Source organism: Daphnia magna, linkage group LG1 (genome assembly GCF_020631705.1).
Source record: "Daphnia magna isolate NIES linkage group LG1, ASM2063170v1.1, whole genome shotgun sequence".
NCBI lineage: Eukaryota > Metazoa > Arthropoda > Branchiopoda > Diplostraca > Daphniidae > Daphnia > Daphnia magna.
The window spans coordinates 18,971,378-18,998,324 of record NC_059182.1 but is presented as its reverse complement, the minus strand read 5'-3'; the positions used below and the strand labels follow the sequence as shown (position 1 = coordinate 18,998,324).

The window sequence follows — 26,947 nt, the reverse complement described above, 5'->3', positions numbered from 1 at the left end:
CGGCCCATTAAGTGCTATTATTATACTACGCATTTTCTTTCAGATTGTGTTCAACCGGTGTATCTCGTGTGGTTCTACGCACGTTAATATGACAGCACGACGATGTTAGTGTAAAGGGCACGCGCACAAGAAATTATCGACGACGTAGTGCACATCATCCTGGTGAATTGGTCTTGTGATTTCATGACAAAAGCGGCTAGGCCGCTTCTGATTGTCAGTCTTATATGAGTAGTCTGTATTAGAATAGGTCAACGTCTAAACGAATTGTAACGTTTCACTTTTAGCGATGACAGTTACGACTGTCGTCCAATTCCAAAAGACGATAAGAGTCAAAGCTATCAGGTAAACACGAATGCATTCCGACTTAACTACATCCAACATATATAAGGCGATGAGCGTGATGTGACGACCATGTCATTTCCTTTGAACTAAATAGGTAAACTTTGATTTTTACATTGTTCTGTTTTCCATGTTTTGACTAACATTTGACGAGCCCAACAGAAACGGGGACAATGAAGCAAACGACGTTGCTGATGAATTGCGGCCTGGCCATCGCCCTCGTTGTTTCTGGCCGGCTTTTCGGGTCAGCCGATGGGCACGGAATGATGCTGGACCCACCCAGTCGCTCGTCCATGTGGCGCTACGGTTTCAATGTTCCGCCCAATTACAACGAAAACGGGCTCAATTGTGGCGGTTACGGTGTACGTCAGTTTCAATTTCGAATCGTGACCTATAATACGCCTCACTTATTAGTGAATGAGCTTGAATGCGATTGAAACGCTATCCTTTTCCCGCTCAGGTTCAATTCAACAGCATCAATCAGGGCCGTTGCGGCGAATGTGGTGACGAATGGAGTCTGCCCCGGCCGAGAGCCAACGACGAAGGAGGAATCTACGGCACCGGCATCATTGGACAAACGTACGCGCAAGCATCGGTAAGTGCACCTACCACATCCCATGCAGTACTAAATGCTATTCGATTCATCGTGCGCTTTGCATCCCGTTAATTCAGTGGATTCGGTTGACTGTCGAATTGACGTCGAATCATTTGGGTTACTTTGAATTCCGTCTGTGCCCCAAACAATCGGCCGATGAGTTGTCCACTCAGCAGTGCTTCGATCAGCATCTCTTGACGCTCATCGATGGTTCGACTCAGTTCTACGTCTCACCCGCCAACGAACTCTATTTCCCCGTGGTCCAGCTTCCTGCCGACGTGTCGTGCGACTATTGCGTCCTCCAATGGCGCTACACAGCAGGTAATGCAGCCCAACTTGTTTTTGCCAATCAGACGTGCAGCATGTGTAGCCTTTTGTCGCGAGTCTTATTCAAATGTCGTCCCTTTTTGTTTTGGAATTGGCCATTTTCAGGCAACAATTGGGGCGTGTGTAAAAACGGGACGTCCGGGATAGGTTGTGGCTCGCAGGAGACGTTCGTCAATTGCGCCGATATCGCCATCCTTTAGCCCTCGCTGACTTTTCTTGTTCACCAAGCAACGTAGACCTACCTGATGACGGAGTTTTGGCGCTCTTATACTCGTCTTTGAACAAAAGTTCACCTTCCATTCAGTTTAGCTCATAGAAAACCACAAATATAACGAACGTTTATTGAACGCCCCAAACTTTAAATGCATTGTACAATAAATGGATGGATATAAGCCGCGCAGAGTACAGTTATCAACTACTGAAACTTGACGCAGTGAATATAAGGCCAATGATTATTATATGATTTTCAAATGTTTGCGTCTATTAGCAACTGTTGAGGGCTTTGACTTCAACGATCAGTTTCAAGAGTCGATGGGTCAGGGTTGGATTGTCGCTCAATTTCTGTGATTTCATCATGTTCTTCATGGTTTCCTCCAATTCTAGAGTCATTCCACTGGCACCCTTTTCTGGTTCCACGTCCGTTTCTGAATCACATTGAATTTCAACAACAAATACGATATCATAAGATACTGTTTTTAGGGGGAAAAAAACTAAAGTTAGGCAAAAAATACCTGGTTTTGGCTCTTTGAGCCTCTCCTCTGCATCCAAATCGTCCAACTTGGTCAGCACTTTTTTGTTCAAAACAAAAGACAAAACGACGATGCCCATAAACATCCACGTTAACGACCTCCTCTTGTATTCTCTGACAAAGTCTGCCCAACTGTAGTCATCGAGTGAAATGCCGAGCAATCTCAAATCAGTGGTTAAGGTATCGAAATAATAACGCAGTAAAACGAGCATGTGCTTCTCTCTCGTCTCCGGAGCGGCGCTCGAGTACATGAAGTAAAGGATGTCGCTAATCGGATGTCCGATTCTCGAAATTTGAAAATCAATCATCTTGAGTGCGATCGGGATGCTGGAACTGGCGTTTGCTTCGTCTTTGTCTGTTGCTCCTCGCTGGCCATCATCTTCGTATTTGAACAGCATGTTGTTGTTCCAGAAATCGCCGTGAAGGATGCACGCCAGTGGACCGCTATTGTCCTTTGTGTCGTACGTGATAATTTCGGGCAAACGTTCCTTCAGTTCGTTTAACCATTCAACGAGCTATATATATAAGAAAGCAGAACACATTATACGTTATATAGTTGAGGTATATTCAGCAAAGTGTCATCATATACTAGTTGGTATACTCACGTCGGGTCTGTCCACCTCTGCGGCGAATTCGACAATGTTCTTGTAATTGTCTTGGATCATTTCGAGCATTCCCATGTCGTACATTGTCTTCTCTTCCAAGAAAAATGTGGTGGTCGGTGGCATATTGGACAGTTCTCCAGTCGCCGGATCCGTCCACTTTCTTACGACGTTCAGAGTTAGTGCGTGAAAGTGAGCCAAGGAGGTGAGTGCCATGTGGCAGTGCCGATAATCGGCGCCTAGCGCCTTTTCAGCCATACGGTAACCCTGCGCCTTGAGATCCTCGAGCAAAGTGCAAATACCCGAGCCGTCTGTTCCATCCTTGACCACCATCTCCTCGATGTGGGTGTAGTAGACGTCGGGCACGTCTAGCGGGATCGGCTGGTCGGCGTGCATTTCCCTCAGCAGACCAAAGAAATGGTGGTACATGTTAATCTCACGGTGATGAGTGTGCGACTCGTAGGCTGCCTGACGCAACAGCGCATTCGTTGGAAGCACCTTTTGATGAAAGACAACAAATAGGTACAATGAAGTTTTGCGTGACGTTGACGTCGTCGACCGTTTCATTCATTCAGTCGAAAAACACAGACAAAAAAAGAGTGTTGGACCTACTTTGATAAAGGTACTCAAGGTGTGAGTCTTGTTTCCGGATGCTGTCAGTTGAGCCATTACGATAAAAGTGTCGCTCATAAAATTGTCTCCCAGGCTGGACGCGGATTCGGCCACGACATGCACACGTCCGTATTGGGGCAGGTCATCGTACGTGACGCCATCGATATGATCTGTTGCCAAAGAGGCCAGTTGGGAAGCCAATTTCTTCGCTTCAAAGAGAGTCTTCCAGAAGAGCTGCCGATCTGCCAAGCTCTTGACTTGTCTAGTCATGCTGTTGATGTTCTGATTTGATGCATTGATAGCATTTGAATAGCATTGAAAAAAGTTCACCCAATTGATGGAATAAATCGGTGCGATTAATATCACAAAGCAGAGATCGATCGAGCACGTCTTTTCTTTTTGAATTAGAATGATTTAAAGTATTTAAATATCAGTTTTACCTTGGGCTTTGAGTTTCAAGAATCGAGAGCAAGTAGTTGGTACAAGAAATGGAAAGCTGGAACTCAAGTCGTGCCAACAAAGTACTGCTGTATATTAGGTATACCGTCGAAAGCGTAGACAACTCTGAATACTATCTAATAAAATCGTAGCGCAAAGGTTTAATTTTTCTCTTCCAACACCGTTTCGTTATCACCGAATAAATATAGGCTGCTGCGGCTAAAAATAAAAAGACGACTGGACAAATCTAAATCACAAGACGTCCAATAGACGACGATCTGGTTTTCGATATCTTTCCCAGTCGAATGATATAATTGCTATAGAGACCTTCATATACTTAGTATATTCCTATACACGTATAATAAGCCTACGTGCTGATGCTGATCGTTTCCTTTTTTTCTTTTGGGATTTTCTTTCTATTTTGCACCTGTTAAAATGCCGAGTCATGTCAGTGTGTTTTGCGGGCGGATTGTGTTCGTGTATGTATAGGTGATGGGAGAGAATCGCTATCACCTCGTCCTTGCCGACCTGGTGTTACTCAAACTCGTTGATCGTGCTGCTGCTCCACATAAACAAGTGCAGTAAGCAGCCTAGCAACTGCCAATAAATCACATTTGTGGAATATACAAACAACCTCCATGTCTATCCCTGTTTGATGTCCAGTAAAGAATGTATGGAAGGCCGACTTGCTTATCACGTCATCGAATGAAAAACAAAGGCTCATGCTGGTTGCTAGGTTGGCTTTTTATCTAGCAGGGCTATATAGAGCGAAACGATGTGTTGTGTTTTTATACAAGAGATCTACTATACACGTTATCTCGCTTGAAGTGAAGCATCGTTATCTAATGCCGAATATGGTCGCATTTAGGCTAACTAGCCAAAGTTTTGTATTCGGCACGTAGACCGGCAAAACAAAATGTAAACGAAACCTTCTAGGTCAAAATGTCGAAATTGCTCTTGAATTTAGCTCGGTCGTCATATTTAGTTTCGTTTCATGCAGAACCCGGCAGAACCGACCTGGAATGAATAAAACTGCAGACGTTTCTTAAGGATGATTTAAGGCCTTGACTTCCAGGATCAGTTTAAGGATTCGGTCAGACAGAGCCGGACTGTCACTCAGTACATACGTCGCCATCATGTTCTTGTACATTTCCTCCATTTCGAGGCTCATTCCGCTTTCGCCCTTGACCGGTTCCACTTCCGTCTCTGCATTCACTAAAAGGCCAGCAACAACACGTTGTGGACGATCAAAAAGCACTGAAATTCAGTTCTATACGAAAACGGAAATCAGATTTTTTACCTGGTTTGGGCTCTTTCAGTTGTTCCTCTGCATCCAAATCTTGTAAACTGGTCACAACCTTCTTATTTTGAGTCATGGAGAGGATCATGACGCCCGTCAGCATCCACATCAGCGACCTTTGCTTGTAATCTTGCAAAAAGTCTTGCCAGGTGTAGTTGTCCAATGAAATGCCGAGCAACCTCAGATCAGTCGTTAGTATATCGAAATAATAACGCAGCAAGACGAGCATGTGTCGCTCTCTCAACTCCGGCATGGTGCTCGTGTACATGAAGTAAAGGACGTCGCTGATCGGGTGGCCGATCCTCGAAAGTTGAAAATCGAGCATTCTCAGCGAAACAGGGACGTTTGCTGATGCACCACTTCCGTTATTTGTCCCATCTTCCTTTTGCTCGTGACGCGGCTGCTCTGCGTATTTGAACAGCATGTTGTTGTTCCAAAAATCCCCGTGAAGAATGCAAGCTAGTGGACCACTGCTCTCCAGATTGTCGATTAAAACGATTTCCGGCATTCGTTGCTGTATGTTTGCCAGCCAGTCAACTACCTGGTAATGTAATGCTATAATGAATGAATTGAACTTGAACGAAGCGCCTGAAGCTGTTGCAGGCGATCATGCCGGTCAGGTGTACGGAAAGTGGGCTGCTTAACAACTACAAACAAAATCATACGGTATAGTATAGATATACTCACATCAGGTGTGCCCATTTCTTTGGCAAAATTGACGATAGAGACGGAAAAGCCTTGGAGGATTTTAATGATTCCTGCGTCGTACATGGATTTCTCTTCCAAAACGAATTTCGCCACAGGTGGCATATTGGACAACTGTCCCGTGGACGGATCTTTCCATTTTCTGACAGCGCTCAGAGTGAGGGCGTGATAGTGAGCCAACGACGTCAACGCCGCGTGACAGTGCCGATAATCGGCTCCTCGGATTTTATCCGCCATCCGATAATTCTCCGACTTGAGATCCTCCAGTAAAATGCAAGTGCCCGATCCGTCCGTCTCGCCCTTGACAACCTCCTCCAGATGGGTGTAGTAACAGTCTGGAACATCCAACGGAATCGGCTGGTCGGCGTGCATTTCGCGCAGCAGAGCGAACAAGTGGTGGTACATGTTGACCTCACGGTGATGGACGCGAGATTCGTAAGCCGATTTGCGGAGCAAGAAATTCGATGGCAGCACCTATTAGAGTGCAGAACCGAAGCAGTTGGAAACTTAATATATAGACCCTGTACAGTTGTTGAAAGAGACATTGAAAGGGACGAATATAGGTAAAGCAATTACCTTGATGAAAGTACTCAAGACATGGATTGGCTCTTCGGACTGGCCTCGCAAGAGCCGCGCAGTCACAATGAACGTGTCGCTCTGAAAATTGTCGCCTAAATTTGAGCCAGATTGAGCCACGACGTGCACTTTTCCGTACTGGGGCAGGTCGTCGTAGGTGACGCCATCCACGTGGTTCGTGGCCAAGGAGGCCAGCTGGGCAGCCAATTGTTTGGTTTCAAAAAGGGTTTGCCAAAAAAGCTGCTGATCACTCAGGCTCTTGATTTTTCCACTCATTTTGAACGACCTGATTGGCTATAGCTATTATTATGGTCTCTATTGCGTAATGCGACTGCGCTTAATTGAGCGATTCGTGTTAGAGAATAGAACGGCACCGAACATGAAAGGCCTTCCAAGAAAACTGTTTTCAATTTACAAGTTTGTGATGAAACGGGCTGATTGTGTGCTGCTTGAAATTGATTTAGGTATAAAGCCAACAAAAGCGAATTGCAATCGATGTGGTGTCCGGAATAATCCTAAACGGGACGTCAGTGAAACAGAAAGGCTGACCACCTACACAAGTATAATATTATCTCTCGAACAACGTTGTTAGTTAGGACACGTTATTGGTCGATCCCAGTTTTCACATTGGCCTCTTATCTCTCCGATTGCTAGAGCACGACTGAAAGTAGAACACCATGACTGGCAAATCCGTGCAACAAAAACAAGTTCAAAATACAAACAAATTATGAACCAATTTATACTTTTTTTGGGGGGAGGGGTGGGATAGATAGGGTCCGGCTTATTGGATACATTTCTCACACATAGTTGACCAGCTCAACATTGCTGGTAAGATGGAACCGAACAGTTTAAATCTTTGACTTCGCTTATGAGTTTCACGAGACGATCAGTTAGAATCGGGTTATCGCTCAACTTGCGAGTGGCCATCATGTTCTTCATCGTTTCCTCCAGTTCGAGGCTGAATCCAGTTTCGCCTTTGACTGGCTCCGCATCCGTCCCTGGATTATCGAAAGGAATAAATAAAAATAAATAAGAAAAATAATGCAAAACGGTTGAAACAGTCCTTTTTTTCCCCAGTCAAATCCTGCAAGAAAAAGGATAGGAGAGTTATAGACCTGATGGTTTGGGTCCCTTCAGTTTTTCCTCCGCATCGAGCTCTTGTAAATCGTTGACAGCCGTCTTGTTGAGGGCAGCCGACAGAACGACGATGCCCATCAGCATCCACATTTGCGATCTTTTCTTGTAATCGTCCAAAAAGTCTTGCCAATTGTAGTCATCGAGCGAAACGCCAAGTAACCGCAAATCAGTCGTTAGTGTATCGAAGTAATAACGAAGCAAAACGAGCATATGTTTCTCCCTCGTCTCCGGAGCGACGCTCGAGTACATGAAGTAAAGGATGTCGCTAATCGGATGTCCGATTCTTGAAATTTGAAAATCAATCATTTTTAAAGCAACCGGGATGGCAGGTGCGCTGGAATTGACTTCGCCTTCGTCTTCGTATTTGAACAGCATGTTGTTGATCCAGTAATCCCCGTGCAAGACGCACGCTAGCGGCCCACTGCTCTCGAACGTGTCGATCAGGATGACGTCGTGGAGACGTTGCAGCAACACCGTAAACCATTCAACAAGCTGCGAAGTGATTTAGATAGATAATAGGGCCTTATTGTGGTTGAAGATTCACCGACGTGTGTACATCCAAAATATTTTTTTTAAAATAACAAATGACTTAGATATACCTACATCGGGCCTGTTGGCTTCTTGGATAAACTCCAGCATGCGTTTCGAAGAATTTTGAATATGCTGAACCAAACCGAAATCGTAAGTCGTTTTCTCCTCCAGGAGGAATTTCGCATTCGGCGGGCAATTCGATAGTTGGCAGGTGGACGGGTCTTTCCACTGCCTCAGTGCGTTCAGAGTTAGGGCGTGATAATGAGCTAACGAGGTGAGTGCCATGTGACAGTGACGATAGTCAGCTCCTCGCGTTTTATCCGCCATGCGATAATTCTCCGCTTTGAGGTCTTGGAGCAAGATGCAAATAGCCGACGCATCCGTTTCGCCGTTGACAACCTCCTCCACATGAGTGTAGTAACAATGTGGAACATTGAGCGGTATCGGTTGATCCGCATACATCTCCCTGAGGAGGACAAAGAAAGGGTCGTACATCTTAATCTCGCGCTGATGGACGCGAGATTCATAAGCCGCTTGACGCAGCAAGAAATTCGAAGGCAGCACCTAACGACAACATAAAAGTACATAGCCATCAGCCGGTCGTTCTCTGTGTCTACCTATATTTAATTGGAGCTATTCTCCTGGCACGATCGTACCTTGACAAAGGTGCTCAAGGTGTCACCGTCGCTGGCAATGGCCTCCCATCCGCTGATTTGAGCCGTTACAATAAACGTGTCGCTCATAAAATTGTCCCCCAGACTGGACGCAGGCTTGACGACAACACGCACTCGTCCGTAGTGGGGCAGGTCATCGTAAGTGACGCCATCGGTATGATCTCGTGCTAATGAGACCAGCTGGCCAGCCAATGTTTTGGCTTCGAAGAGCGTCCTCCAAAACGATTGCCGTTCCGCCAGCTGTTTTGTTGTGCCCGTCATGGTGTCGATCTCAACTCAGAGTATTTATTGTGCTCAACTATAGTTGTTGGCTACGGTAAGCGACAATCAGCTGGCAATAAACGTGATGATGGTTGATGTGGACACACGAGATGGAACCACCAAGTTCAGTCTGCTGCCAAAAGATGGAATCATCATTTTCTTTGCCTGGCATCAAATTTTAGTTTTATTTTCTTACCTTGGAATTTAGCCCGTTAGAAAAAACCCAGAAAAAAAACTGCGTCTTGGACGTATCAAAAGCAATGATGCGACTGACGTAGTATATATAAAAAGAGAGAGAGATAACCGGAACTCGGGTAAATAATGGCCAGTGGAGACACAATGTCCTGAGGCCTAGACGGGAACTGCCCTTAAAACTCAATTCATAGGTGGCAGTTACGGTTATGGGACACTTAAATCGATATCTTGCCTCATTTTCTCACAATCGATACGCGAAATTGGCAACAACTTTTGGGAAAAAATCCAAGAGAGGGAGTTAACATGGCCGTGGCTACACCAGTATTCTATTACTCTGCCATAAGCGTGGCTACACCAGTATTCTATTACTATGATACGAGTAAAACATAACATTAAACATAATAATTACATTATTTTAAAACTAAATTTTGGTTTCGAATTTTATTTCCTCGGAATTCTACAGATTGTTGTTTACACAAATACGCTGCACAAGTTTGACACTTTTTGTTCCGGCGACAACCGCCCACCTAATTTGGCAACTAAGCCTACTTTAAATCGCGCCTCGCTATTGTTCCCCTACCTAACTTTGTCTTCGTCGACGAGTCGACATTACACAAAATACCACAGTCACCCTGTTCCGAGTTTGTTCTCAGTACGCCATTTTCATACGAAAACGATACCGGTTCCCATCGTGGGAACACTTTTTGTATTAGTTTGGGTAAAGAAAAAAAAAAAAAATGTTTCACACAAATAATGAAAACGAGAGCGTGATGCGTTTTGACGAAATACTTGATTCATTAAGTGGACGCTAGCAATGATACGTCTCATTTACGACGAGTTGTGTAGACTATGGACTTCCGTGATGAGTTTCAAAAGACGATCAGCCAAAATTGGATTATCGCTTAGTTCGTGAGACGTCATCATGTTCTTCAACGTCTCCTCAAATGAGGCGCTCTTCCCACTAAACTCGTCTTCCTGTTTTTCACCTTCGTTAACTATAAATAACACGATAATCAGAATAATAAGTAAGAACCGCATTTAGTGAATGTCACCCCAAGAATAAAAAATGATTTAGCTACCGGTCCCCTTGCTGATTGGCTCCTTAAGGTGTTCCTCCTCGTCCAAATGTTGCATCGTAGAGACGACGGCTTTGGCCAGCCCCATAGACATGATCAAGCCGCCAAAGAATAATGCCATCAACGATCTCTTCTTGTAATCGTTTAGAAAGTCTTGCCAGGTGTAATAGTGAAGGGCGACACCAAACAGCTGCAAGTCGGCAGTCAACGTGTCGAAATAGTGACGCAACAATCCCTGCATGTGGTGCTGTCTTACCTCTGGCTTGGCGCTGGCGTACATGAAATAGAGGATGTCGGTAACTGGATGGCCAACTCTCGAAAGTTGAAAGTCGATCAGCTTCAAGGAAACGGGAATGTTGTCAGTCGATTCGCTTCCGCCTTGCTGAGCTTCGTCCGCATACTTGAACAGCATATTGTTGTTCCAAAAGTCCCCGTGCAGTATGCAAGCTAAAGGTCCACACGATTGCACCGTATCAACAAGAACGACTTCAGACAGCCGGTCGTCCATCATCTTTTGAAGCCATTCGGCCAGCTAAAGAATGGATAATGTTGTTGAAAGGTTAAGCGCTGAGTTATAGGCTACTCAGTAAATACTATATGCAAGATTTCTAATCGGCTTACGTCTGGTCTTTTGACATCTTGGGTAAACTCAATCAACCGCTTGGAAAAGTCTTTGGCAATTTGAACCGCACTCAGTTCGTAAATAGTCTTTTCCTGCGTTATAAACTTTGCAGAATGGGGCAAATTGGATAATTCGCCAGTGGACGGGTCTTGCCACTTTCTCACAGCATTCAGAGTTAAGGCGTGATAATGGGCCAGTGAGGTTAATGCCATGTGGCAGTGCCGGTAATCGGCCCCTCCAAATTTATCCGACATGCAATAACCTTGCGACGAAAGATCCTCGAGCAGAATGCAAGTGCCTGAGCCATCCGTCTTGTCTTGAACAATTTCTTCAATGTTGACGTAGTAAATATCAGGGACATCGAGCGTGATGGTTTTTCCAACATGCATTTCGCGCAGGAGACCGAAGAAATGAAGATACATGTGCATCTCATGATGATGAGTGTGCGATTCGTAAGCTGCCTGACGTAGCAACAGATTGGAGGGCAGCACCTGATGGTCGTGTTGAGACGAAAGCAAAACTCCCCCTGATTAAAAACAATTAATGAATAAATAACAAAATCTTCTACCTTGGCAAAGGTTCTATAAGTCTTGGTGGTGTAATGTCGCTGCAATCGGGCAGACACGGTGAAAGTGTCGCTCATGAAATTATCCCCCAAAGTGGATGCAGACTGGACCGAGACATGCACTTGTCCGTATTGGGGCATGTCGTCGTACGTGATACCGTCAACGTGAACAGTTGCCAGCAAGGCCAACTTCGGCGCCAACTTTTTCTCTTCAAAAAGCGTCTTCCAAAAGAGCTGCTGTTCTGCCAGATCCTTGCCAAGATCTGCCATGTTGTCGAAGTCCGTTATTTGATGCTATTAGCCGTTTCGATGAATGTTCGGCCGATGATGGAATTACACGGAAAGACGAACAAATCAGAATAAAGGGTCACTTGTTACTTGGCTTGCTTATGTAATTGAATAGCTCAAAAACGTACTAGAGAAGTATGTTTTAAACCTTATGTCGCCGAGAACAAAACGGAAAGTGTTGCGCGGCATCCGAAAATGAATCGACCTGCTAATAATCGTTTAATGTATCGACGTTCGGCTTCTGTCTGCTAAGGTAACCGATTCGACACAACAAGAGAGAAATAGGAAATCAACTCGTGATTAAAAGATAAAAGGTCCTTGTTTATTTTTCATTTTCTTAATTGACAGCAAAGGCAACCCCTGACGAAACGCCCAAAAGAATATGCTGATAGGTTCCCGGCAGCATCGCCATAAATGTGGAGATGAAAAGTTAGACGGTTACTATCAGTGCTGATTGAGTGATTGGTATATTTGACTGACAGGAAATTTCCATATTTCGAAACAGTAAAAAATACATATTTCGAAAAAAATACAAGTCAGGAAACAGAGAAGGCGTATAAACCAGTTATGTACTAAGTGACCTTAAATGGGGGTGGGGGGTGAGGCAGGGAGATATTATCACAGCTTTTGATGACATCTATTATATAAATAATTGTAGCTGATTAGCAGTTACGACCACAAAAGTCTTTCTCTCTCGCCTGTTCAAACGTACAGCAAAAAGCCATGTTCTGGATGGGACGACTGCATGGGATTTGACTTAACTTACGTCGAAGCAGCCTTCAGATTGCGGATTCAGCATCGGATCGTCTCAGTCTCTCGCCTTCCTCTGATTAATGACATACAACTCAGATATGATTGCTTTATGAATACAGTGATACAAAGTAAAGTAGACTATATATTGAAATGCTGGTCTATTGCGATATGCGGTGTATCAACAAGTCAACAACAAAATAAATAAGCTCCAGTTTCACACCCAAGTTTGACTTTGCGTCTCAAGGACTTTGATAACGTAGACTTAAAGGATTTTCAAACATGTTCTATTTGTACGCATAATCGTAGGCAGAAGCGATATTCTTCCCTCTCTTTTCATTACTATTTTGATTCGTATTTTTGGCCGTCTACTCAACAGGTTGGAATGAGGATAAACAGCATGTACTATTGCGTACTAGGTTGACTGCTGAGGGCCTGCGGCGCTTGATTCTATCGTAACGTCAGCCTACCTGTTATTGCGTTTTACGTATGGCCTTACAGAAGTCACGTACGTGCCGAACATCACAGACACCCCTTTGGCTGGTTAAACAATGTGTAGTCAAGTGCTGATAAACCCGTTTCGCAAGGGTTGTGTCATTTTCTCCAAATCTCTAGCCAGAAGACCACTTGCCAATTCTAGTTGGTAATTTGTTTACTTGCTAGCTAAAAATTTATCTGGGTATTTACTATTTTTTGTTTTTTTGCAGGATAAGAACTTTGTCACATGGTACACAAAGTTCGAACAATCATGACTTCCATGATAAAAGTGGTTATGAGAATTCCAAGCGACTGATGATCACTGGGTTTGGCGCCATCACTGTAGCTGGATTATACTATTATTTCAAGAAGAACATTCCCACTGTGTGGGCCCATGAAAGTAAAGAAAATGAGGTAAATACTGTGGCAAGAGAACCAGGAAGTTTTGTGGAAGGGTTGCCTGTTTACAGCTCTGATGATGTGGCCAAACATTGCAATGAATCTACTGGTGTATGGATCAGTTACAAGAGTGGTGTCTACGACATAACTCCATTTATCAAAATCCATCCTGGTACACTTCTTCATGTCATTTGCTTTGATCTTTGTAGCTCATTTGAGATATTTCAGGAGGAAATAAGATTTTACTTGGAGCTGGGGGCTCAGTTGAGCCTTTCTGGTCTCTCTATGCAATCCATCAGCAACCTGGAACCTTGGCTCTCATGGAAAAATACAGAATTGGCAATTTGACTAAAGGTGAAGAACACTTGGCTATGGCAAATATGCATGACCCATATGCAAATGAGCCTCGACGGCATCCGGTCCTAGTAGTAAAGACAAAAAAACCTTTCAATGCTGAAACTCCGAGCTCTCTACTGGTAGAAAGCTTCATCACACCAACGTAGTGCTTCGTCATGACTTTCCCATCAAATTTCTTTTTACCGACAGATTTTTCTTTTCTATAGAGATATTTTCTACGTTCGCCACCACTTTCCCGTTCCAGATGTCGACCTTTCAAGTGGCAACTACTCCTTAGAAGTTATTGGCCTTGATGAGAAACATAGCCTGAATTTGAACTTGGACCAGTTGAAAACAGCGTACGCTCCACACAGTGTTACTGCCGCACTGCAATGCTCAGGCAACAGGCGATCGGAAATGAATCGCGTCAAGCCCACGAAAGGTTTGGAATGGGGCCAAGGAGCAATAGGTAACGCAGTTTGGAAGGGAGCTCGCCTAAGAGATGTGTTGCTTGCTGCCGGCATCAAGGATAGCGATGAGAACGAGAACTGGTGGGCATTAAACTATAATTGAACCAGGTCAAATGCAGGAAAAGTACATCTAACAAACACGGATGTGGCCTATAGGCATGTGCAATTTGATGGGCTGGATGCAGATCCAACTAACGCACCGTACGCAATTTCCATTCCATTAACTAAAGCCATGGATCCTCGAGGAGATGTCATTCTGGCTTATGAAATGAATGGTGAACCGCTTACTCGCGATCACGGTTTCCCATTGCGGGTCGTCGTACCTGGAACCACTGGTGCTCGTTGGGTCAAGTGGTTAAGTACGTTTCTGGACAATTTGTTATTTTTAAATTATTATTATTATTTCTTTTTTTCAATGCCATCGTGTAAATATTTTTTATAGCTCGAATTGAAGTTTCAAAAAATGAAAGCGAATCTCACTGGCAACAGTGTGATTACAAAAGCTTCAATCCGTCAACGGATTGGGACAAAGTGGATTTCTCCACAGCCCCAGCCATCCAGGAGATGCCGGTGACTAGCGTTGTGTGTGAACCCCATGACGGCGAGAAAGTGAAACTAAAAAAAGACAAACTTAATCTACGAGGTACACAAATAACGAATAAAAGCAGAATTCACTTCTTCACATTATACATACTATATCTCATCGATTAAACGATAGGATTTGCGTGGAGCGGTGGTGGACGCGGAATTGTGCGAGTTGATGTCAGCATCGATTTGGGCAAGACATGGCATGTGGCCGAACTCCTTGATCCAGTCAAACTAAGTAAACAGTGGGCATGGACCCGCTGGCAGGCCAACTTGCCTGTCCAAACGACAGGCCAAGAAACGGAAATTTGGGTTCGAGCGGTTGATTCTAGTTATAACACGCAACCGGAAGGGATGGAACATCTTTGGAACATGCGGGGAGTCCTGGCCGTTGCCTATCACAAAATCAAAGTATTGGTGGAAGAAAATTAACCATGACAGAAACAAAGAATATTCATTGTTACAACCGATGTATTTTTCCCAATATATACTTGTTAAAAACCTACAGAGCCTTAGTACAAAGTTTTGAAATTTCAATTAACTTTGTTAAAGTAGTCTTTTGAAGCGACCGGATCTGGTTTGATGGTGGGAGAATCTGGAGTCCAGTTGGCTGGACAAACTGTTGATGTAAATAACAATCAATAAGCTTCGTATTTTTGTTTTCTTCCACACTACATCTTATTGCAATACCTTCGCCGTGTTTCTCGACAAACTGGAAAGCTTTGATCAACCTTAGAGTTTCATCAACGGAACGACCGACTGGGAGGTCGTTGATGGTTATTTGGCGCACAACACCCTGCAAGCAAGGTTTTGCGTTTCGAAATTGTTGACATCATTATTTACAGGAATCTGTTACCGTGGGGTCAATGATAAAGAGTCCTCTTAAAGCAATGCCAGCTTTCTCAATCAAGACGCCATAATCACGCGAGATCGTTTTGTGGAAATCGGCCAACAATGGATAGTTCAAACCACCTAATCCACCTTCCTAAAGCAAATCAAATGCATACTTAATATTCGAATTAAACAGTTGAGAATGTACCAATGGTTAACTGTTCACGTTTGAAAACCAAAAAGCTACCTTTCGTGAAGTGTTGATCCAGGCAAGGTGACTAAAGTGCGAGTCTGTAGATACACCAACTACTTCGGCGTTGAGGGCTTTGAAATCGTGAATTCTGTCGCTGAATGCGATGATTTCGGTGGGGCAAACAAATGTGCTGAAGAATTTGGAATAGAAAAAATTTAAATAATGCAAAACTCATGTTAATGTGGATAAACTTACAAATCAAGAGGGTAGAAAAAGAGTACTAAGTATTTCCCCTTGTAGTCTGCAAGACCAATTTCCTTGAAGGTTGCATCAACGACAGCAGTTGCCCGGAAATCTGGAGCTGGATGTTGTACTTGAGCTGCCAGGAGTCTCGATCCTACCAAGGAAGGTTAGCAACATTGAATTGCACTGAAAATTAATTTATATTATGTAATCCATGTATGGAATCACATTTAATAGAAAAATGGCAATCAAATAAACAAGTCAATGAAAACATTTTTGATAGCTTGATGTGCACAGAATAATGCCAGTTTTAAAAAGTGTTTCAAATAAAGAAAACAATGGAACAAAATATGGACTCTTCGAAGTAATATTTGAAAATAAGGAATTGCGAAACAAGCATGCTCATATACCAGCATGGAGAAAACGCTGGGCTTGGTTTGCCTTGGGTAACACAGTGCGGTGGGGGAAAGCAAAAACCTGATGGAGTATCGAAATGGAATAGAAACATGATAACGAATTTTATCATTGGAAGAAAATTTACCAGTGAACGAAGTGCAGTTTGCATTGTTGAAACTTTCTCTGCGAGCTAAACCACGAAAGCAAGACGTAGTTGAACTAGAGCCAACTTTGATTTTCGTCTGCTCCTAATCTAATGACAACAAAGCAACATTGCCTAAGCTTAGCCGATGACCGGTCGTCAATTTGGTTTTTACTTCAAAACAGCCCTTATTTTCGTGATCCTCGTTCAATTTTGAGCAGGAATCAAGTGTTTTTAGCCAAAGTTGGGATTTGATCAAAAATCATAAAAGTGGGAAGGCTATACCCTTTGCTGTTTTTCAAATTTTGAACAAATTATGACATGTCTCAGAATTTGACCAAACTTGACCATTTTGACCTAAATTGAATGACGATTTTGAATTTCAGGTCAGATTGGGCGTAACCAATTCAGTTTTTAAGTTATAAGTAGAATTTGAGCATGTTTGGTTTTAAAGTTAAAACTTAAAAGTATTGTAGTCTATAATTTGAGTAGTTCTATGTTCGAATTGCTTGCGCTATTCTATCTGGTTTTCTTTTCGTTGCGGTTTGATAGCTAGACTGGACGAAATAAAAAAAATTTCAAATTACCAATACTCGTCCTTCATTTTTACGTTTTTCTCTAGCCCCAAAATCAAGAAGTTGACCTAACAGTTTTGCTGGTAAACCTACCTACCAACAGCTGTGTTTGTTGTCAATAACGTTATTATGGTATAAAAAATTATATAGTTATCTACTGCTATCTACTAGAAACTTGTATTGTCCCTTTTCCCCATCAACGGCAGGTATCACATTATTAGCAGTGTTTATTTGTTGAAACGTTCTGTCAAGGCAGCCATTATGTTGCGTCCTTTTAGATTTCATAGCTGTGTACGTGCGCGTGTGCCTGCTTGCTATCTGCATATTTGTTCTCCACGCTCCTTATCGAGGAAACGAGGATTAGAAAAATCACCAAAGACGAGATAGCAAACCAGAGTGTTAGCTCATTAGGGTGTGGAAGCACCTTCATCAGTCTTAAACACACACACACACACTTACTGGCGCCGTCATCCCGTTGGAAAAACGACCAGCTGACTCGACGTGATGTAAATAATCTGATGCCGAACTTACCATGTGGACCTGTAGCTACACAGTCAATAAACAGAAAAGCAATGCCATTTGTAGTTGTTTAAAATTCTTGTATTTTAGCTTCAAGGGAGGAGGGGTTCGGCTAATACGATTTTTTAAACTAAAACAAGCGTAGCAACACTTGTCATCTCGACAGGCATTCACAACTTCTTGAAGACCCTGTGCGCTTTAAGATCCCCGCAGGAAATTTTCTAATGAAACAAACGAAATATGGAATAGTCTAAACGCGCAATTCATGTTGAGACGGTGAACGAAATGATGGACTCACCACGTGAAGTTCGTCACCGATGATTTCACGTTCGTAGACGATAACCATCCCGTTTTCCTGCTTTTCGTGTTGGGTGATATTCTTACCACTGCGTTTGTATGTGCTCTGCGAATCAAGCGACAACATTCATTCGCAACGAATGTCAAAACTGGATAAAAAATGGACAACTCGAGTGCCGAAGTAGATAGATCTGTACCTTGACTTTTCGTCCGTCCATGGTTGTTTCTTCACGTTCCACGTCCAGTTGAAAGACATGCGAAAGTTCCCTGCCATCACCTGTGATGTAAAGCATGGTGTAATCGTCACCGGCTCGTGAAAATTGAACGGTCGGTCGAAGAGCTCGTCCTCGGGCTCGTTTTTCCTCCGCTACACCTGTAAAATTGACATACGTAGCCTAGTTATAGGCCTATACCAATCAGCCAACTTCTTTCGCAAACTTACCGACGGCTGCCATGATCTTGTCAAAGTTCTCCTCGTCAGCATCGCTCAGTTGGAATTTGCCAGACAATTCAGCCATATTGTGGGAACAGAAACAGGAATCGGTTCTATTACAAAGAAAGTGACTCTTTTCGAAAGGTGCTGATGTCGCAAATGAGCTGCCCAGTCACCTGAATATATAGGAACACGGCCGTTTACAACGGGCAGTAAAAACGGAGAAACGTGCTTCATATCAACCTCATTTAAACGCAATTTTAATTCATGTTTTACAGCGATCATTAATGTATATACAGTACACCGTCAGCAGGGCGGTAATTGCGTCATCTTTTGAAGGCGTCCATGATGCGTTGTCGAGAGCGTTGTGACGGTTTGGTTGCCGAAATACCTTTACACGTTGTGCTTATCTCGAGATTAGGAGTCTAACTTATCTTTCTCATCATTGGTCTCACTAGCTTGCATTACGTTTTTATTATTTTACGGCGTTTATAGCGGCAACATTTTGCATTCCATATGACACTTATACGATTATGCGATATGCACGCGTAGCAACTATATGTTATGCATGCCGTATTATTGTATAATATGCGGTGCTGCTGCTTCGTTTCCACACGCTATATAGAACAGCGCGTTAAAAGATTTACATGTCAACATGCAAACAAAAGACCTTATTATCCTCTTTACCATGGTAGCCGGCCACATTTTTCATGGAAATTAAAAACAAAAGCAGTGAACCGTGTCCAACTAAAACATTTTTTTTACATGCTAAACAACGTGAAGTTTCAAGTTTGCTATCGTATCTCACCTGTCATTATTTAATCTACTCCATCACGCGAGGATAGGAGAAGTATTGCACAAAGAAGGACCAGCTTAATGTGTAAAGCACGAGGGGAATGGTGTGAAGGAACAAACGGAACGAAAGCTGCATTAGTCTCCCTTACCGTATACCCTATCCGGCTATGCCCTTACCGGCCCTTACGAAATGTTTTACAAAAATAGGGGCCCAAGCACCCAGCATCGTTCCTGCCACGTCAGGCCATCAAACTAGTTTGACTGTATAGTCTACCATATAACGATTTACATAATATTAATTAGAGACAGTGAGTAATCCGTAATCGTAATATGCCAGGCAAAAAGTGTATTCGTTATTCCAAAAAGCCAATCGTTTAAAATTTAGCAACTTCTTTTTGGATTGTGTGTGACGTCTATAGTGGTTTGACTAACTTGCCAACAATTTCTTGCTCTGGAAAGGCCCATCAGCAGCGTTGATCCATGAACAGAATCTACAGCCGTTTGAAGACACGATTGGCTTCCAGGTTACCGTAGGTGATTTTCTGCATGACATTGTTCACGAAAAAAGTCCCATTTGCTGATGCATATTTAGCAATAATAATATACGTGGGCTATATATACGTACGACATGCATCTCGTCTCCTTTGATTTCCCGGTTGTAGACAATGGCCATGCCATTCTCCTGCACTTCGGTTTGGACCATGTTCTTTCCGTTGCGTCGATAAGTGCTCTATATACGTAATAGGCCAGCATGTCCAGAGAAAATGAATCGCATTTAATTTACTGGTGACTGTGTTAGACTATACGATTCTGATAGGCGATCTGGATTCTATAAACAGTACCTTGACTTTACGTCCATCCATGGTGGTCTCTTCCTGCTCGACGTCCAAGATAAAGAGTTTAGTGCGTTCAGGGAAGCCTTCGGCCGATCCAGTCACTTTGTATTGGTCACCGTCGTGAGAGAACTCGGCGATCGGCTTTAAACTGCGAACTTTTTGGCGCTTCTCCGGAGGGACGCCTTTATTCGATCCACATGAAAATCAACAACAATTATAGATTCCCAAAATAGCGTTACATAAAAAGCGTGCAATAGGTCTGTATACATATAAGCATAGGCAATTAGGCATTGATGGGAAATTGGAATGGGTTTGTCTTACCGACGGCCTCCATGATTTTGTCGTAGTTGTCGTCATCTCCAATGACTAGTTGGAACTTGCCCGTTGTTTCAAACACCATTTTCTTGTTTTCGAGTTGAAACGGCTGGTTGGCAGAGGTAAAGAATAGACTAGTAAGTCGAGAAGACAAAACACTGCTGGTGATTGAATGAGGGAAAAGCGCCTTATTTATATGAATTCGAAGGCTAAAGTGAACCACGCGCTATCATTGTCGAAAATGACTAATAATGTTCATTAACTGATTGTTTCATTAATCCAAGCTCAATTGTGCTGGACTTAGGCGCTGTAAAAAAAGTACAATGTTCCAATAGCAGACGACTGCCATGGAATTGTGCATACGCTTAGCCTACGTCATTAAACAGTTGGGTCTCTTTGTCATTTTGGAGTCAAAGTCTTACATTAGGAAACAAGATTTTATAGGAGGTTTTGTTAACCGCTTGCTACAAGTTGATTAGACAAATCCTTGGCTATAAAGTGCTGCCCAAATAAATCAACACAAACGCACGCGAAGCCTAGTAGTCTGCGTCGATATAGATATCATAGTGAAAACGCAGCATATTACCATTGCATAATGAAACGGTGTGCGTCTGCTGCATGGGGCTAATGTCTGCACAACGAACCGTCACCCTACGGCCTACGCGAGAACTGAGCGAGGTGGGGTACTGGCGATAAACAATATAGGGATTGAACTTTGTGACAACAGCGAGTGACTTGTGGCCATTCGGAAAATCCCAAGATCATTAGTCTATACATTAAACATTACATATTGCATACTGCTAACGTTTAGTCGCTTTATTGTTTTATGCTTCCTGCCGAAAATCCTTGAAGTCATTCTCAAATTGATGCGTCACGTTATTCTTGCTGATGTCCAATCCATGTCCTCATGCTGGCACCTGGTAATGAGGTTGGACGTCTTGGTGTCTATACGACTGCAATGCTGGTGTTGACTCATTTCCAACCGATTTTCCATGGCCATTAACACACAACATGACTTGCTGGAACTTGTACATCAAACAGGACATGCCCTCTAGCTCATGGCGAATCCTTTCTCCCCCCGTTTAAGCAGAAAGACTTTGAACGACGCTTTCTATTTTACAGAAATACGTCTATGACTTAAGGCATCAATAACGAACAGACGACATGGTTTAAAACGCAATGATTTATTGGAAATCACAATCACTGACGTCTTATTGGATGTACAATCATTGTCGGCATCATTTCGTCCTCCAAGATGCAGCGGCATTACAATTTCTTGTAGAGGCGATTGGCGACTAGGTTGCCGCAAGTGACTTTCTGTTCACGGGGTTGCAATTAATTAAGAATTTATCACTTGCATTTGCACGGATGTAGGCTAGGCTAGCTGACTTGTCACTACTTACCACATGCATCTCGTCTCCCTTGATCTCGCGATGGTAAACGACAACCATGCCGTTTTCCTGGATCTCAGTTTGGACCATCACTTTGCCGTCACGCTTGTAAGTGCTCTGTATCGCAACGTTCAACATTCGTTCATGAAGATGAATTTCTCATCGGTTGATCAGCCGAAATGTTAGTATAAGTGTGTGTGTACCTTGACTTTGCGTCCGTCGATGGTGACGTCTTCCTGTTCGACGTCCAAGACGAATTCCTTGGTGCGTTCGGCAATACCTTCGGCCGATCCAGTCACCTTGTATTGGTCGCCATCGTGAGAGAATTCCATGATGGGCTTCAAAGTGCGGCTCCTCTGGCGCTTGTCCTCAGCCACACCTGATGACCACCATCATCATCGATTAGTGGTTTGAACTATACATAAACTTGCCAGTCTATAGTTGTTGAAACAAAAAGACACTTACCGACGGCTTGCATGATTTTTTCAAAGTTGTCGTCATCTCCGTTGACCAGTTGGTACTTGCCGGTTGTTTCAAACACCATTTTGGATGAGTTTAGTGGAGTAGACAAGATCGATGAGAAGCCAAAGAACTGAGTGAAGGAAAGACAATTGCACGCCTTTATTTATATGAGCTGGCCATCAATACATCACCAATCAGCTGGACGGCATCGATTTTAAAACTCGTTCCTTATCGCCGACAGCAGCGTGACAGACCACCTGCTGATTGTTTTTTTTTTTTTCTTCTCTGCTTGTCGATTGGATCCTCCTATATCGTAGTTTGACGAATGGTGCTGCAGCACGTCATCAGAACGAAAGGGCACGAAGCAAAGTTTGCCTTGTGATGGTGACAGAGATTTTATTTTATATATTTCTTTTTAAGGGAAAGTTCAGTGTTTGCTTAAATGAAACGCAGTATATTGCGTTAGGCAAATTTGGCTTTTTAATCCTTTTGAAGTTTTAAACATGTATTTGTGCCTAATGAACTGGTTAGCGAAAGGCATTGCTTTCTGTACCGTCAGTTTTTTTCCCGTCTATTCGTTGTCTGTTCGTTCACATTAGGTAGAGCAGAGGTAGAGTACATACAAGTATCAGACCCAGTAGTATATTGGACTTAGACCTGCTGCATGTTGTACATATCGATCGAGATGTTGGCGAGCGACGAACACATTGTGTCAGTGTTCCAAAGTATCAAATGACAATCAAGGCAGAAATCATTGAGATCTAATAAACATCATCTATAGTTGATTGATGGGTAACTTCCTTCCCTATCGAAACAAAAAATGTTAACTTGTCTTTTCTATAGATATATCATTTAAGAGTCCACTTGTAGCTCAGGCCAAGTGTACAACGTCTATTCATTTATCGTCGATGCACTGGATTCGTCTCCAAATGCAACTCCAGCGTCTAGACACTTTGGGGAGGGGGACGAGCCGGACTTTCAACCGAATTTGCAGTGCACAGTATTGCGTCTTTATCTGAGCAATTGTAAACAAGAGGCACCTAGCAACAAGACTAGCAGCAGTACAGCAGTCACAGTTCTTTTCTATGTACCATCTCCTATTACCGTAGCTATAGACTGGATCGGCCAGCCCACCACAGTTTTATTGTCGACGTTCTCAAATTTCGCATTTCATCTGCGCTGCTGCGAGTTTTAGGTGGCGCTGAAACGCCGTACGCTTTCCTGATTGAACGCCAATATCGCCTAATGGAGTCATCAATCCACCTTTATCTGCTTGTACGTGTGTTTCGACGAGTAGGCTGTAATGAAAACGACCAAGCTTTTGTTGGTTGTTTGTACAACAAGCCGATAGAGTGCTGCTTTCCAAACGATAAGAGTTTACGTCAACAATAGTAGACTACAGGCGATAGCCTATATACATCTCGAGTTGGGCTAGAACAACCAACTTTTACTTTTGTGCCATCAGAAAACACACAGAAAGAATGAGGACATATGCTATTTGTTTTAGTTATACAGCGGTGTGAGTGTATTGGATGTTTTCTTTATACACACAAGGCATTTTACATTTGATATATCTTTGTCTCTTATGACACGTCTAAAACTTAAACGCGTTTGTAGTTGCGGGTGCAGACGAGTCCGTCCAAAGTGATGGTCTGCATTTTACATAAAGACGAGGCAATATTAGTCCCATGCATCATTCTTTAAAAATGAATAGCAAAATGAAAGGCGAAAGAGGCCTATATCATGTTACCACTTTGAGTTCGTCGCCATGGACCTCACGGACGAGAGTGGCCTCTTTGCCGTCCCATTTTTCCTTTTGCACCAACTTGGTGGGGCCTTCCAAATGGTAGACAGTCTTCACTTTACGACCATCGGTGGTCTCATCGTCCTGTTCAACTCCCACCTTGAATTTGACGGTGGTGTCCTTCAGGCCGGTGGTGACGACGGTCCAGTTGTCACCATCGGCAGAGTACTCCACCTGGGGAGTGGCTGCCTTAGCCAGCATACTATATTCAATACAAGGAAACAAAGATTGAACGTTGATGTTCATCACGTCAAATGAAAAAAGATCGATATTTACCGGTTGGCCATGCCGACACCTAAAACGAGACGATGCCATGGGGGAAAATAAAAAATAAAATTTAAATCAATTCATTGCTGATGATTAACAGTTGACATTGTGTAGCATCTTAGACATCTAGCATCACACGATGTTGGAGAATGGCATTTTATTTTTACAAACACACACTAAAACAACACAAAACGTCACACTAAAAGGCTTGCTCCTTTTAGCACATCAGCCACGTCTTCTTTACAACGAGGACATGTTGCGATTTATTTGTTTTAAGTACATTGTTAGTTGCCATATGTCGTCAACGTACGTGGAGCGTTGACTGCCGCTTGAAAAGATGACTCGACAAATAGGAATTGTTTAATTTGTTGGATTTGCATTTTTACTTTGTTTCCCTTCATGATTAAGAATTAAATGAAGTGTACGCAACAACCAAAAAAAAAAGTCATAAACTAAAGTAGTACGGCATCCTTTGACCAAGAGAAATAAACCAAGTTGAGCTACGAACTGTCTTTCTTTTTCTTTAACTAAGAGCCATAAAATAAGGATATACGGCTAATTACCAATTGTAAAAAAAAAAGGGAGACTTTGTGATGTACACAGAAAGATAAGACGTTTATAAGATCTTAGAGACTATTACACAGCTTATAATATGTCGTGCGACTTTTGACCCTTGCATCAGCAATCAAATAATCCCACAACAAAAATTGGATTATACGGACAGTTCAGAAATGATTACCAATTGCCTTCATGTATTCATCAAAGTTCTCCTGAGTAGTCAGTTTCCACTTGCCAAAGAAAGACATGATGATTGGGAGGATTGAAAGACGTGCGAAGAGGTTGGATCACTGAAATCGACTAAAGACTTGACGAACATTGACTGACGGCTGGCTAAAGCTCTTATAGTCGAGACCGGCGATCAAATCCTCCGCCCCAAAGATGCGTTTGAAACTCATCTTCCAATAACTCCTCCCACTTTTCAAATAGTTGTCCTCGTCAAACTCTATTGATCCCAATGATAAGACATCTTCATAACTGATAAATTTAGAAGCTCTTTTGTATTTTTAGATTTTTCTGCTTGTTTTTCTTAACTTTCCTCCTTCGTCGACTAGCCTGCTGTACCAAAGTCTATATAGTATAGGCCTAATAGGCTACCTTGTAATGCACACCACGGCGCGGGGGGAAAAGAACCGAGACGAAGGCATTGATTTTTCCTGTATTCTATACTTCTGAAGTAAAAATATTTGTCCATTATCCACAATTCAATTTCCCCCAACATGACTCTGTTGCTATACGCCTTATCTTTAAATGGCTTGTCGTTTCTTCTATATCTACAGCATACAGTAAGAGTCAGCGTTGAAGCATAATTGTCCAGATTTATGCAGCGTCAACGGATAAAGTTTAAATCGAATAAATCGAGTTTCTAAAAAAGCTACAAGGAACATCGGGAACATGTTTAAGAAAGCCAAAAAGAATAGAAGCTGGACGACGAAAGCCGTTATAGTCTATGCAACGAAGAAAAGTAACCTAGCCACAGTTTCAATAATGGCGTCTGGACTATTTCTCTTTGCTGGTCTGTCCCGTCTCGTAGTGTTTACTTTTTGTGTTTTAGGGTGTGGTGTCCATGATCCTCAGACATTGCGCTCGTACCATATGCCGCACTTTTGACTTTTGTCAAGATTTACAGCCAAGCCAATGGCAATTCGTTTGTTTCTTTGGGCTGCGGAATCAGCTATAATCTTTGCGATACGTTAACGGGTTTTTTTTTAGTCAAATATAATGCTGATCCTTATTCGATATTATCTTGTGTCAATAGGGTTATTTTTCTGCTGCCTTGACTTGATGGACTTTAGTTTTGACTGTTATCCCCACACGCGTGCAAACGATCTTTTACCTATGTACCCTCTTATTAGTCTTTGTCAGACTTTTATTCGGATACAATTGAGTTTACTTTCAATTTTTAAATGATTAAGATGTTAAGCGACTCCCCTCTTTTTTGGTTTATTTATTTCTTTTTTTGCGGCTACCGAATCCAATTTCAAAAAAGGGTTTCCATTTTCCATTGGGTGGTTGTTGACGGTGGGCGAAATGATGCGAGTGAATGCCGGCCATGCAAACCAAGAAACGTAGCCTATCAAGTGTCCAAAAAAAGAACATACCAAGGAAATAAACAACTAAATAAATCAGGAACTGTGTAGACAATCAGTGTTTCATCCTGTCCTATACCAGTTTGTGTCCTTCGCTAGCCTATATGTTTCCTATAGTCTATAACTTATATGTATTTAAAGGCCAGCACAGCAACGTTCCGATTCACTTTCGAGACTCGCGTTGTTTTATGATCTCCATGAAAGGCGCTGAATTTATTTTAGGTTTGAAAAAAACAGAAAGCCGTGAGCTGAAGCGTTAAAGATAACAATCGTTTCGGTTTTTTTATGTATACGTATATGATGCTGTATAAAGGTACGGAAATCGTACGTCTGCCCAGCTGGCTGTATGAAAACAAACAGCTTTATTTTTCGTTTCGGACGTGCGAACAACACGAAAGAATTCGCAAAACGTCTTGGCATGAATGTAAACAATTTGTGCTTTGAACTTCTATTTTCACGACTGGTATATACGATCGCCATCGCGCTACACTATATCTAGTCTACTTGATGACAAACGGTCAGCATGACTCATCTCTGATGATATGTTACGTGACCCACATTTGCCCATGCCCTTCTTAATTGTCACGGCACCATCTTACCAAGAATTTCTAGTCCGCAAGATTTAGCCAAATGGGTCGTTCTTAGAAGGATCAATCATGTCCAAACCGAGTCCGCCTTGCCGTACACTCGGTC

General features: G+C 42.8%; 11 protein-coding genes across 13 annotated transcripts; 2 read left to right on the top strand and 9 right to left on the bottom strand.

Annotated features, from left to right (window-relative positions):
* The first annotated feature begins 302 nt into the window (after positions 1-302).
* LOC116935019 lies at positions 303-1,663 on the top strand. Its single transcript, XM_032942408.2, has 5 exons — positions 303-436; positions 502-701; positions 800-934; positions 1,012-1,255; positions 1,367-1,663. Exons 2-5 carry the CDS (start codon positions 513-515, stop codon positions 1,459-1,461), a joined length of 663 nt encoding a protein of 220 aa, XP_032798299.2. The 5' UTR covers positions 303-436; positions 502-512; the 3' UTR covers positions 1,462-1,663.
* LOC116935011 lies at positions 1,587-3,963 on the bottom strand. Its single transcript, XM_032942402.2, has 5 exons — positions 3,664-3,963; positions 3,224-3,505; positions 2,615-3,109; positions 1,993-2,524; positions 1,587-1,905 (listed from the first exon to the last, which is right to left on the bottom strand). Exons 2-5 carry the CDS (start codon positions 3,491-3,493, stop codon positions 1,745-1,747), a joined length of 1,458 nt encoding a protein of 485 aa, XP_032798293.2. The 5' UTR covers positions 3,494-3,505; positions 3,664-3,963; the 3' UTR covers positions 1,587-1,744.
* Positions 3,964-4,514: 551 nt separating this feature from the next.
* Positions 4,515-6,632, bottom strand: LOC116934980. The gene is made up of 4 exons (XM_032942377.2): positions 6,243-6,632; positions 5,649-6,140; positions 4,962-5,502; positions 4,515-4,876 (listed from the first exon to the last, which is right to left on the bottom strand). The coding sequence occupies exons 1-4, from the start codon at positions 6,516-6,518 to the stop codon at positions 4,707-4,709; spliced, it is 1,479 nt and encodes a 492-aa protein (XP_032798268.2). The 5' UTR covers positions 6,519-6,632; the 3' UTR covers positions 4,515-4,706.
* Positions 6,633-6,787: 155 nt separating this feature from the next.
* On the bottom strand, positions 6,788-9,213 carry LOC116934993. 2 transcript variants are annotated; one of them, XM_032942386.2, is made up of 5 exons: positions 9,042-9,213; positions 8,567-8,978; positions 7,983-8,474; positions 7,358-7,871; positions 6,788-7,240 (listed from the first exon to the last, which is right to left on the bottom strand). In XM_032942386.2, exons 2-5 carry the CDS (start codon positions 8,843-8,845, stop codon positions 7,059-7,061), a joined length of 1,467 nt encoding a protein of 488 aa, XP_032798277.2. In that variant the 5' UTR covers positions 8,846-8,978; positions 9,042-9,213; the 3' UTR covers positions 6,788-7,058. The 2 variants fall into 2 exon arrangements, with proteins under 2 accessions (XP_032798277.2, XP_032798284.2); XM_032942393.2 differs by having other exon boundaries at positions 8,567-8,975.
* Positions 9,214-9,466: 253 nt separating this feature from the next.
* LOC116935057 lies at positions 9,467-11,898 on the bottom strand. Of its 2 annotated transcripts, none has more exons than XM_045173850.1 (5): positions 11,740-11,898; positions 11,307-11,597; positions 10,738-11,229; positions 10,120-10,648; positions 9,467-10,035 (listed from the first exon to the last, which is right to left on the bottom strand). In XM_045173850.1, exons 2-5 carry the CDS (start codon positions 11,571-11,573, stop codon positions 9,869-9,871), a joined length of 1,455 nt encoding a protein of 484 aa, XP_045029785.1. In that variant the 5' UTR covers positions 11,574-11,597; positions 11,740-11,898; the 3' UTR covers positions 9,467-9,868. The 2 variants fall into 2 exon arrangements, with proteins under 2 accessions (XP_045029785.1, XP_045029782.1); XM_045173847.1 differs by having other exon boundaries at positions 11,720-11,891.
* An 862-nt stretch (positions 11,899-12,760) lies between these two features.
* On the top strand, positions 12,761-15,145 carry LOC116935051 (sulfite oxidase). The gene is made up of 7 exons (XM_045173838.1): positions 12,761-12,984; positions 13,049-13,389; positions 13,446-13,716; positions 13,781-14,104; positions 14,180-14,382; positions 14,466-14,666; positions 14,742-15,145. Exons 1-7 carry the CDS (start codon positions 12,893-12,895, stop codon positions 15,038-15,040), a joined length of 1,731 nt encoding a protein of 576 aa, XP_045029773.1. The 5' UTR covers positions 12,761-12,892; the 3' UTR covers positions 15,041-15,145.
* LOC116935058 (peroxiredoxin-2) lies at positions 15,062-16,570 on the bottom strand. Its single transcript, XM_032942445.2, has 7 exons — positions 16,417-16,570; positions 16,286-16,352; positions 15,888-16,029; positions 15,687-15,822; positions 15,465-15,593; positions 15,299-15,404; positions 15,062-15,227 (listed from the first exon to the last, which is right to left on the bottom strand). The coding sequence occupies exons 1-7, from the start codon at positions 16,438-16,440 to the stop codon at positions 15,142-15,144; spliced, it is 690 nt and encodes a 229-aa protein (XP_032798336.2). The 5' UTR covers positions 16,441-16,570; the 3' UTR covers positions 15,062-15,141.
* A 1,000-nt stretch (positions 16,571-17,570) lies between these two features.
* LOC116935072 (fatty acid-binding protein) lies at positions 17,571-18,406 on the bottom strand. Its single transcript, XM_032942458.2, has 4 exons — positions 18,247-18,406; positions 18,002-18,177; positions 17,806-17,910; positions 17,571-17,728 (listed from the first exon to the last, which is right to left on the bottom strand). The coding sequence occupies exons 1-4, from the start codon at positions 18,320-18,322 to the stop codon at positions 17,678-17,680; spliced, it is 408 nt and encodes a 135-aa protein (XP_032798349.2). The 5' UTR covers positions 18,323-18,406; the 3' UTR covers positions 17,571-17,677.
* A 957-nt stretch (positions 18,407-19,363) lies between these two features.
* On the bottom strand, positions 19,364-20,361 carry LOC116935091 (14 kDa fatty acid-binding protein). Its single transcript, XM_032942472.2, has 4 exons — positions 20,190-20,361; positions 19,875-20,050; positions 19,658-19,762; positions 19,364-19,574 (listed from the first exon to the last, which is right to left on the bottom strand). The coding sequence occupies exons 1-4, from the start codon at positions 20,266-20,268 to the stop codon at positions 19,524-19,526; spliced, it is 411 nt and encodes a 136-aa protein (XP_032798363.2). The 5' UTR covers positions 20,269-20,361; the 3' UTR covers positions 19,364-19,523.
* Positions 20,362-21,348: 987 nt separating this feature from the next.
* Positions 21,349-22,202, bottom strand: LOC116935274 (14 kDa fatty acid-binding protein). Its single transcript, XM_032942616.2, has 4 exons — positions 22,040-22,202; positions 21,778-21,953; positions 21,587-21,691; positions 21,349-21,500 (listed from the first exon to the last, which is right to left on the bottom strand). Exons 1-4 carry the CDS (start codon positions 22,116-22,118, stop codon positions 21,450-21,452), a joined length of 411 nt encoding a protein of 136 aa, XP_032798507.2. The 5' UTR covers positions 22,119-22,202; the 3' UTR covers positions 21,349-21,449.
* A 1,331-nt stretch (positions 22,203-23,533) lies between these two features.
* Positions 23,534-25,003, bottom strand: LOC116935295 (fatty acid-binding protein, heart). The gene is made up of 4 exons (XM_032942632.2): positions 24,847-25,003; positions 24,117-24,135; positions 23,787-24,042; positions 23,534-23,688 (listed from the first exon to the last, which is right to left on the bottom strand). The coding sequence occupies exons 1-4, from the start codon at positions 24,911-24,913 to the stop codon at positions 23,638-23,640; spliced, it is 393 nt and encodes a 130-aa protein (XP_032798523.1). The 5' UTR covers positions 24,914-25,003; the 3' UTR covers positions 23,534-23,637.
* Between the last annotated feature and the right edge of the window lie 1,944 nt (positions 25,004-26,947).

Coding starts and splice junctions, on each gene's coding strand:
- LOC116935019 (XM_032942408.2), top strand. CDS start 513: ATGAAGCAAACGACGTTGCTGATGAATTGCGGCCTGGCCATCGCCCTC. Junction 935..1,011: donor AAACGTACGCGCAAGCATCG/GTAAGTGCACCT, acceptor CCGTTAATTCAG/TGGATTCGGTTGACTGTCGA. Junction 1,256..1,366: donor CCAATGGCGCTACACAGCAG/GTAATGCAGCCC, acceptor GGCCATTTTCAG/GCAACAATTGGGGCGTGTGT.
- LOC116935011 (XM_032942402.2), bottom strand. CDS start 3,493: ATGACTAGACAAGTCAAGAGCTTGGCAGATCGGCAGCTCTTCTGGAAG. Junction 3,110..3,223: donor CCTTGAGTACCTTTATCAAA/GTAGGTCCAACA, acceptor TTTCATCAAAAG/GTGCTTCCAACGAATGCGCT. Junction 2,525..2,614: donor CAGAGGTGGACAGACCCGAC/GTGAGTATACCA, acceptor TTATATATATAG/CTCGTTGAATGGTTAAACGA.
- LOC116934980 (XM_032942377.2), bottom strand. CDS start 6,518: ATGAGTGGAAAAATCAAGAGCCTGAGTGATCAGCAGCTTTTTTGGCAA. Junction 5,503..5,648: donor AAGAAATGGGCACACCTGAT/GTGAGTATATCT, acceptor TTACATTACCAG/GTAGTTGACTGGCTGGCAAA. Junction 4,877..4,961: donor ACTGAAAGAGCCCAAACCAG/GTAAAAAATCTG, acceptor CTGGCCTTTTAG/TGAATGCAGAGACGGAAGTG.
- LOC116934993 (XM_032942386.2), bottom strand. CDS start 8,845: ATGACGGGCACAACAAAACAGCTGGCGGAACGGCAATCGTTTTGGAGG. Junction 8,475..8,566: donor CCTTGAGCACCTTTGTCAAG/GTACGATCGTGC, acceptor TGTTGTCGTTAG/GTGCTGCCTTCGAATTTCTT. Junction 7,872..7,982: donor AAGAAGCCAACAGGCCCGAT/GTAGGTATATCT, acceptor ATCACTTCGCAG/CTTGTTGAATGGTTTACGGT.
- LOC116935057 (XM_045173850.1), bottom strand. CDS start 11,573: ATGGCAGATCTTGGCAAGGATCTGGCAGAACAGCAGCTCTTTTGGAAG. Junction 10,649..10,737: donor AAGATGTCAAAAGACCAGAC/GTAAGCCGATTA, acceptor TCCATTCTTTAG/CTGGCCGAATGGCTTCAAAA. Junction 10,036..10,119: donor GCCAATCAGCAAGGGGACCG/GTAGCTAAATCA, acceptor TGTTATTTATAG/TTAACGAAGGTGAAAAACAG.
- LOC116935051 (XM_045173838.1), top strand. CDS start 12,893: ATGTGTAGTCAAGTGCTGATAAACCCGTTTCGCAAGGGTTGTGTCATT. Junction 13,390..13,445: donor ATTTATCAAAATCCATCCTG/GTACACTTCTTC, acceptor GAGATATTTCAG/GAGGAAATAAGATTTTACTT. Junction 14,667..14,741: donor AGACAAACTTAATCTACGAG/GTACACAAATAA, acceptor ATTAAACGATAG/GATTTGCGTGGAGCGGTGGT.
- LOC116935058 (XM_032942445.2), bottom strand. CDS start 16,440: ATGCAAACTGCACTTCGTTCACTG. Junction 16,353..16,416: donor AAACTGCACTTCGTTCACTG/GTAAATTTTCTT, acceptor ATACTCCATCAG/GTTTTTGCTTTCCCCCACCG. Junction 15,594..15,686: donor GGATCAACACTTCACGAAAG/GTAGCTTTTTGG, acceptor GATTTGCTTTAG/GAAGGTGGATTAGGTGGTTT.
- LOC116935072 (XM_032942458.2), bottom strand. CDS start 18,322: ATGGCTGAATTGTCTGGCAAATTCCAACTGAGCGATGCTGACGAGGAG. Junction 18,178..18,246: donor CAAGATCATGGCAGCCGTCG/GTAAGTTTGCGA, acceptor TCAATTTTACAG/GTGTAGCGGAGGAAAAACGA. Junction 17,911..18,001: donor TGGACGGACGAAAAGTCAAG/GTACAGATCTAT, acceptor CTTGATTCGCAG/AGCACATACAAACGCAGTGG.
- LOC116935091 (XM_032942472.2), bottom strand. CDS start 20,268: ATGGTGTTTGAAACAACGGGCAAGTTCCAACTAGTCATTGGAGATGAC. Junction 20,051..20,189: donor CAAAATCATGGAGGCCGTCG/GTAAGACAAACC, acceptor GATCGAATAAAG/GCGTCCCTCCGGAGAAGCGC. Junction 19,575..19,657: donor AAGGAGACGAGATGCATGTC/GTACGTATATAT, acceptor AATGTCATGCAG/AAAATCACCTACGGTAACCT.
- LOC116935274 (XM_032942616.2), bottom strand. CDS start 22,118: ATGGTGTTTGAAACAACCGGCAAGTACCAACTGGTCAACGGAGATGAC. Junction 21,692..21,777: donor TCGACGGACGCAAAGTCAAG/GTACACACACAC, acceptor GTTGCGATACAG/AGCACTTACAAGCGTGACGG. Junction 21,501..21,586: donor AGGGAGACGAGATGCATGTG/GTAAGTAGTGAC, acceptor CCCCGTGAACAG/AAAGTCACTTGCGGCAACCT.
- LOC116935295 (XM_032942632.2), bottom strand. CDS start 24,913: ATGTCTTTCTTTGGCAAGTGGAAACTGACTACTCAGGAGAACTTTGAT. Junction 23,689..23,786: donor ATGGCGACGAACTCAAAGTG/GTAACATGATAT, acceptor TGTAAAATGCAG/ACCATCACTTTGGACGGACT.